A 9,117-nucleotide genomic window follows, 5' to 3' on the forward strand; every position below is an offset into this window, starting at 1 on the left:
AAAATTATAAATTCTGCTAAAAAATTACATGTGAAACAAATCTTTCTTTCATTGAATAATTTGACAGAGAGCCAACAAGGAAATGGTCTGTAAAATGAACTACAGGGAAAATAAGCAGGAAAGACTTAATCAAATAGATCTACAGTTACCTGCATTCAGAAAATGAGTTGTTAAATGTTGGCTTACCTTGAAGTGCTTGCTACTGTGGTCAACTGAGGCCTCTCCACAACCAACATACAAACAGTCATGATGCAAACAAACCCACAGGTATGGTCCACGAGCTGTACATGAATCACATTTGTTTAGCTGAAACAGACAGGAACATTTCATAAAATTCCATGGACCATGTTACAAACATATCTCCAAGAAAAATACTCAAAATGACCAATAAATTAAAAAATACACTGTTTTTAATCAAAACGAATTGAGAAACTTCACAACATATGCATGTTACACATCAATGATGTCGTTTTAAGTGAAATTAATGTAAGCATGTACACAATAAAAGTCCAGGAATGCTACAAAAAATACATACTGTGCAATATACACACCAGTCAAATCTTTTTAACTGAATCGGAAAGTACTATAAAAGTTCAAATTAGTTAAATTGGAATACACAACGAAACTCCATAATAGTCTGGGCTTTAAACAAAGAAGACAAACTGTCTAAAACAGCCCAAAAAGTACAAAAAAAAAAGAGAACAAAAGTCTAACTTTTTGTTCATGCTGAAATAGTTTAAAAGAATAATGCATTTTCTGCTCTCACACATCTTTCACTTTTTTTTTTTAAATGAAACGGATAAGCAAACAGTGTAGAATTCCACATATAATGCCCAAGACACATTTTAAAACTAAAGCAGATGAAAAAACACCAGAAGATTCCAGATCCCATACACCACATTTTAAACACAAATGGTAAACAAAAAATACCTGGTAATTCTAGTTCTTATAAGCAAATTACAGATGTTAAAATAAAACAAATAGGAAAATATCAGAAGGTTCCAGCTTTCATACACTAAGTTTTTAAACATAAGCAGTAAAACAATACCAGAAAACTTCAGCATTGATGCACTATATGTTTTAACAGAAAGAATGGTGAAATAACAGGTAATTCCAGCTCTCATACAATAACATAATATAAGTTACATATCATTAATATGTATACTATTAACTAATAACTTGCAAAATGGCCAACATGGATATTAATCTAGCATTAGTTTTTAACCCTTTAAAAAAGATTTACCTAATGTATAACTTGGGACTAAAGAACAAACAGAAAAAAATATATATATCTTAAAAATTATATGTGTATATAGAAAAGTAAAATAGGTTGTTATTCATATTGTTTTCAATTCAAGTTATAATGAACCAAAATGACATTAAAAAGTAGACATACGTTCCAAACATGAAGTTTATATATTTAAACATTTTTATACACAGAACAAATCCACCAGACTAATTTTACTGCATCACAGAAAAAAGCATAAAAAGATATTTATAATTGTTAGCACTGTAAGTATACAGAAAGAAATGATCAAATATTGATATGTGAACCACATAAGGGGTTTAAGCTCTTCTTAAAGTAATACTATATGTTTCGTTGGTTTATTTTGGATATTCGTGTAAGGTATATATGGGTTATCTGTACTAGTCATTCCCTAATTTTTAGCTGGTAAAGGGAAGGCAGCTAGTCAACAGTGCCAGCTTCCAACTCTTGAGTTACTCTAATTGATTTGTGGGTAGGAGTGTAACTTTTTTATGTACAAGTCCAGACAAGTAGGCATGAGAAACATAGTTGTCCAAACTGACTCTACTAGCCTAACTATTTGTTTTCACTACAATGGCTGAATTATTACATATTGCAATTATATAGATTTCTACATTTATTTCTGTGACTTTTTACACAGTATTAGAAAACTACAAATAATATGATTTGTTACAACATATGTGACACAAAAAAAATCTAAGGCCAGGTTAACCAGTTTATGTATGTGTTACCCAGGTGTATTGAAAAAAACCTGACTTAATTCAGCATAAATAAAAATCCAAATCCTATATCTAATGTGCACTAAGTCAGTCTATGATTAAATCAGTATTAGACTGTAGCCCTCCACCAATTCGAGGAAACACATACTACATTCTGTAATTCATGATGAAAAAATATATTTAAAGCACTAAAGTGCTGGGGAAAGAATGAGTATTTGGTATACTCAGTTGTGCTCCAGACGATTACTATATGTGTGGGAAATGTCACCCTGCTATGTGGAAAGCTATAGTTTAATGCTGATTACATCATAGAATGGCATAGTATGTTGTGTGTAGGGGTATGAATTCCATTCAAAGGCTTGGTGATTGCACAAACAATTTTCGGTAGTCGTGCAATGTAATAGCTTTCAGTTCTGTGAAGGGTGAGCACAATTTCAGAATTAGTGTTTCTGATTATTATTGCTTTTTCAATATTATTTTTTAATTAATTCAAGTTTGTTCAGCTTAATTGATTAGTGTCAGGAGTCACAAAATTTTCATCTAATCGAAATTATAGTTTTTGATTATTCCAACTAGCAATGTAATTGAAATACTGTCATTATGTTTGTTTGTTGCTATGCACAAAGAAACACAATGGGTTACCTGTACCCTGTCACAAAGGGTATCGAAACTCATTTTGTAGACTTCTAAGTTTTTTTTTTTTTAGTCAACTCATATGTAGGGTGACCAGATATCCAAACTGAAAAACCAGGACAGCCCAGCTCTTGCCCCGTATTTCAAAATGGTTGTTACAAATTTGAAATAATTTAACTTTTATTTAACTTACTTTAAATACTACACAGTATTTCCAAATATATTAACATTGGCATTGTTTTTGAAATAATTCCAACTACTTTTCTGGTGATATACACACAAAACAAATGAGCAAAAATAGTCGAATTATACATCCAAGAAGTCTTTAATTGTTCACTTTATTTCATTCATCTTAAAATTGGCTACTTCATACCTGGATTTATTTAGGAATCCATAAAATTTTTAAATACACTTCTTTTAGGTATTAGCATTACTTTGAAACTTTTGAGACATATTTTTGTGAAGAATGTAGATGTTATGTTTTTTTCTTTAAACAGTCATAAAATTCAGTACATCACTGTGTAAAGTGTGTTTTGATGATAAGCACTGCCTTAACTGTTTCCACATTCAGACCTGTGGAAACCTGAGTTTCTCACCACACACAGGTGGAACTTCTGAGAGAGTTTGGCAGCAGGAGAGTATGTATTACAAAAATTAGCAAGTCAAGAAGGCTTATTACATTCATAATTTGATGTAATTGACAGTTTGATGTCATTATCATAAAACCGGGACATTTTGTACATCCTGAGAAAAGTTCTCAGGATACTGGGACAAAGTACTAAAAAATGAGACTGTCTGATCACTCTACTCATGTGAGAATAATATAATAGTTGAATGTAATCGATTAATGACTTTGATGATTAACTGATTAGCAAATTCCACTAATTACCAACTCTTCAGTGGCAATGGGTATTTAACAATTTAAAAAAACAAACAAAAAAAAACAAATAGGAAGCATTTTAGTAAATTTTAATAACTAAATGTAGGTTGGATTTTACACATTTTATGCAGGCAGAGCCACATTAGCTCTGGGCTAGTAAATAAGGAATTCACAGTAGTTGAAACTCAAAATTGGGAGTCTCAGGCATCAAGCTAGTGGATTTTTACATCCCTGCTGGGATTTCATTATCACTCTTATAATGCACACATGGCTTCATGTGAGTGCTGAGTGGGATACGTACCATGAATGCTCAGATTCATAGAGTGGTACACTAACCAACAGGCTCCCTACATTTGCTAATAATCAATAGCACTAACAAAAGTCAACAATGATTAATACAAGCTTTATATTGGAAGCAGGATTCAGTAATCTTCTTACATACATTTTCATTTCTCTCAAAAAACATTACTACACTGTGTTTTACAATAAGTCCTAAGTTAAAATGTAAACAATATTATTTCACTACAAAAATATAAATAACTTTATCCCAGTCTATTAAGTAATATATTATTTGTCCATTACCTCTTGTTTTTTGATGATGTCTTCTTTAGTATAATTTCCTACAATGACGATGTGGGGACAGGTGCTAAACTGACTGATAGCCATTCTTTAAAACACACAGAACCTGGTTACATTTAGTGTGCTTTCACTCCTGAAGTAATAGTTATGACATGAAAAAATATAAAGAAAGAATATGTATATAAAGCTTTGCCTTAACACTTATTAAAGTACAATAGTTTTTATATTCAAACTTTTTACTTTCAAAGTTTTGTTTTTAACTGAATATATGAATTTTTCTTCAGAACATTATCAAAAACTGCATACAAATTCCTTGAAGAAATAAAATTTTTATATCACATTGTACTTGTACATATACAATCCTAGAATAATGTAAATAGTGACACCTAAAACAATTTAAATTCTTAGCTATAAACAAAGATAAAATAATACATGAAAATAGATGTCAAAAGCTAGAAAAAGAATAATTTATCAGAACAACAGAATATAGATATCCACAGCTAGAAAAAAAGTGCCACAAAAAATTTGATGTCCTAATCTATGAACAAAAAAAATGACAATGCTCTAAAAACAGATGCTGTAGACTGAAAATAAAGATACTAAACAGTAATTGATGACTTCAGAAGACTTCATTAAGCAACATATAAACCATCCTACTGCAGCTATCATTAGACCTAATATAAAACATTACATATAAATATTGATAACTGTATTTCCTAAACAGTAGAAGATAAAAAAAGACATAACACAAGCAGGGCAACTCAGCATTTAATTCACACAACATGAAAAGATCATACACACACAGAATACTTGTTTTGTGAGATAAATATTGTTAGCTGCATGAAATAATAAGAGAAGCCTTAGGTGAGAATATTAGGATATGTATATAGCTATTAACATAAGAATCTAATTGTAATGATAAAATCTGTGGCACTTTTACATTAAAAGAATTGTCATTCATATTAATTCTGGATGAACCTAATTCTGGATACCTAATTTTTTTGTATTTCATTTTGATCTTTTCACTACAAGAAGAATAACTAGAAAGTTCCCTTGTTTCTCCTTTGAAGTTATTAGTTGTTTTGAAATCTTTAATATAGTCTTCTCTAGTTTTTTCTAAGAATCTACAATAAATAAACATGAAGAGCCTTGCTATGAATAGTTTCAGTGATTAAATTAAAAAACTGGAAATATGGACGTCAGTATTAGGGGTAACTTAAGCACTGACATCCCTTAGTGACAGACTTGTTCCTCAATAAAAACTTTTTCAATTAGCTATAAACTTATGGAATGGTTTAACTAATGAAGTGATATGTGCAGTTAGTTTGATTTGTTTTTTGAAATACACAAACATGAAAGTTTAAACTCAATACTTTGAAGTTTTGGTTAGTTCTTATGTTTTAAATACAAAAGTACTGTACAAAACTAAAGGACAGTAGTTCAGAAGTTTTGTGTGAGCTTGAAAATATAAATATGATTTAAAGTAATAGTTAATACATAAATTTCCTGCATATATGCTGAAAATGTATTGCAAAAACAGTTAATAAAAGGCTTTGCATCTTTTAGCTTGCCAAATTTTTTTCATTACACTACTGTGAATCCACACTGTACATTGACAAAAAAAAAAAAGGCATGAGAAAAACAATGCTTTACAAACCTTAAGACTTATAAAAAAATTTGATATATTTCGTATGAAAACATTGTATTGTTTCGTTAACATACGCTTACTAATTTAAAAGTTATAGAATGAAAACTATAACAAGCGCAAAATGGTTATGAGGTCGGTCTCAGGGACCGAGTGCATGCTGAAAGAGTTAACAAATAATGAAAATCAACACTGACTAATCTACACGCAACTTCTCAAATAATCTACAGAAGCATCCAAACTATACACACGATGATAAAAAACTTTTCAACAAGTATAAAAATTTAAGCATGCATGGGGTCCAAAAGTCCCCCGCTTATACTTAATATCAAATAAATAAATCACAATTACTAACCTAATTTTTGTAGATAGAAATGTACTGAAAAGAAGCTATTCAAACCTCTAATTACTGTGACAATTTAAATCATATAATCTTTAGTTCTACTCTGCAAAAAAAAGTGTAAATATTTAAGCTCAAATATTTCAAGCCAAGTGTTATTTTTGTTGCTCTGCACACTACAACTAGTCCAATGTATAATCAATACAGAATTTTAGTTTTTTGATGTTATAACATGATTTGCAATTAATTTGTTGGTCACCATCTGCAAAAGCTGATGGAATAGTAAATAAAAAGAATTCCTAAACCAAACTGCACAGAGCTTGACTTTGAATTTTTACTACCTGTGTGTTTATAAGTTAGTTATTTATTTATTAGACACGAAAAAAAAAATATTAACAGTATGTATAAATATAACTGACTGTGACATATATTTAAATATTATTATATATACGCAAAGATACTTATATGTGTATGTGTGCTAAGCATTACCTCTATAAAATTCAACATTTCCCATGCTAACATGCACACACAAATTTACGGAGATTATAAAATTTGGTACTTTAGTTTATGATGACTTACACAAAATACAATCCTTGAAGTTAATTGATTATAAAGTTTTACTTTCATAATTGAGAATGTTGTGAATCAGATTTCTCTTGAAACACTAAATCTCATTGTCTCACTTGATAGATAAAGGGAAGTGAGTACTATTAATATAACTTAAATTTGCTTTTAGCTACAAACATGTAAGAACAGTAAGTATACTAACCTCAAGTGGTCAATCAAAGTTTACGCTTTACAGTGACACTTCTAAATACTGCAGACTCTGCTATTGATGCTAGGCCTCAAGATTTAAAAATGGAAAAGTTGTGACTTGAATTAAGATGAGTGACAGTGACTAAAAATAATATAACTAATGCAAACTAAAGTCCCTAAACAGGTGCCTTAATGTTAATTAAATTCAAGGTGTGAAACTAACCAGAGCCAAATGCTACTAAAAATCATGTTATGCATATAAAATGTTAAAAAGAATGAACTTAACTGGCACAAAAAATAATGCTTAGGTTGATCATCCTATATAAATAAAGCAACATTGTTATTTCCTGCCAGTATAAGAAGGTGTACTCTAAATGTAAAAGAAAAGTTATTTTATCCATACTGTGAACTTAAACTGTCTGAAACAGCTTCCTACATACAGCTCTATACACACTGTAGAGACTGTCTCTGACTTTACTAGCTGTAGGTTTAATTGAACAGTTGTTACTACTAGTGACTGTAATACGAACAGTGCTGGATTAACCAACCATGGATCTGGAAAAAAAAAGAAAAGGCACCTAACTCAACCAAATGCTTTTTAATTAAAACCTTTCTCAACAACCAAATTTGTAATCAAACACACCCATGTGAAAATTAACATGTTAAAATAGATAAAAACAATGAAGCAAATGTTAAGCAGCAAAAAAATAAAAAATAAATGAAGAGAGAATTGCATTGCAGTAATCTTGCACATTCTTGAATCGGGAGCTTACATATTTCACCAAAAAGAGTAAAAACATTCTTATAAAATGATAAAATTGTTTGAATTTAATCTAAGTAATGAAACTCAATCACAATATAAAAAAATTAGGCTATAATGATTATAATTTCTTTAATAACCAATCTCTGACTCAAAGGCACATAATCAAAATATGAGTATTTTGTTAGGTGGTGGGGTATTCCATCAGATCTGAAAATCCGGAAGCTTAAAAGTGAGGTATGTGGCTGTATTGAACATGATCCGGGGATCATTTTGTCATGCTGTTTTCTGTGATCTGAGTAGTTATTAAGGTGTTTCTATCCTACCAAAGTGGACCACCCCCCATGCTATTGTCATGTTATTTTGCCATTATTTTAGTACTCCTCTCTCCTCTTATCCTTGCACTTCACTCAGAAAAAGTCTTCATAATCTCTGTTCCTTATCTGATCTTTAATTATTCTTTTCCTTCTGCTCTCATACTCCTTTGAGAGAAAGCTGTCAGATACATCTGTAAGTTTACCACTCTTGTATGCATGCATCATTCTCTTTGGGTGCTCGTGTGTTATCGTGATTGCATTCACATATGCTATGCTTGTAACATCATTAATATTTTGCTACTTTACATCTGCATGTTAACTTTGAATCTAACCTCATTTCCATCTCTACAATAACAAACATTCAGAGATTCTGGCTCGTTGTCTCAGCAGTTCCTCAAAGGTTTCACAAAAAGTTTGGAAATGGTAAGTGTTCCACAGATAATGCACAACAACAATGCCATGACCACTGCCTGAATTAGGGTAAAATATCACCCAACTCAACTAACAAAAACAAATCATAAATTCTTTGGATGTTATCTAATTATGGATCAGCATAAATGCATATTCTTGTAGATTTTTAGAAAGAGACAAAATGCTACATATGGTTCCTACAAAGAACCTTGTCATTTGTGCTGCCGATGAGTCAGAAACTAGTTGTTAATGTTTACAAACTGATTGTTACCAAACTCAAAATATAAACTAGGTTTAAAATAAAGACACTCATGCACGAATGTGAACAAAGAACACAATGTGATTTTTTTTTAGTTCCTCTTAGGACACGAGCCTGGGTCCGATTGATAATCCAGTTACGTGTACAAGTTAACGAATAACAGCTATGAAGTTACAATCTGTTACAACTTTTGCTATTATTAAAATTTATGTTAAGTTAATGATACCATACTTGTAGTAGTGCTGTAAGTAAGTGGTATTTGACCTACCAATTTTGAAGCGCTCGCATTGTGACTCTGTGCAATAGCAGCACCCTGAGATGCAATGTTCTTAACTAAGTTCTAGTAGTAATGTGGTTTGTCTAATCATCCCAAAGGAAGCAAAAGAAATATATATTTGTTATGCATCTACATAACAATATATGTAGCAAAATAATATAATAATTATCAAGTATATAGTTGTTATACAGCCTATTTATATAAAAGCTTCAAATAACGCTAGTTTTGTTCCTACTTATGATTCACTAATAGATCTAAAAGATTTAATTAAAAG

General features: G+C 30.6%; 1 protein-coding gene across 7 annotated transcripts in view; it reads right to left on the reverse strand.

Moving 5' to 3' along the window:
• The window catches only part of LOC106467890 (ubiquitin carboxyl-terminal hydrolase 20-like), a 43,576-nt gene that overhangs the window by 31,581 nt on the left and 2,878 nt on the right, over positions 1-9,117 (reverse strand). For 2 of the 7 annotated variants that reach the window (XM_022396786.1, XM_013928277.2), the window contains exons 2-3: positions 4,082-4,211; positions 187-306 (exon numbers count right to left, since the gene is read on the reverse strand). In XM_022396786.1, coding sequence (XP_022252494.1) covers positions 187-306; positions 4,082-4,165 — 204 coding nt within the window. In that variant the 5' untranslated portion in view covers positions 4,166-4,211. Of the gene's footprint in view, positions 1-186; positions 307-4,081; positions 4,212-6,832; positions 7,157-7,222; positions 7,375-9,117 lie in introns of those variants that run through there. The other 5 variants (XM_022396758.1, XM_022396770.1, XM_022396776.1 and 2 more) reach the window with 5 other exon arrangements.

The sequence above is a fragment of the Limulus polyphemus genome, unplaced genomic scaffold (genome assembly GCF_000517525.1).
Source record: "Limulus polyphemus unplaced genomic scaffold, Limulus_polyphemus-2.1.2 Scaffold83, whole genome shotgun sequence".
Lineage (NCBI taxonomy): Eukaryota > Metazoa > Arthropoda > Merostomata > Xiphosura > Limulidae > Limulus > Limulus polyphemus.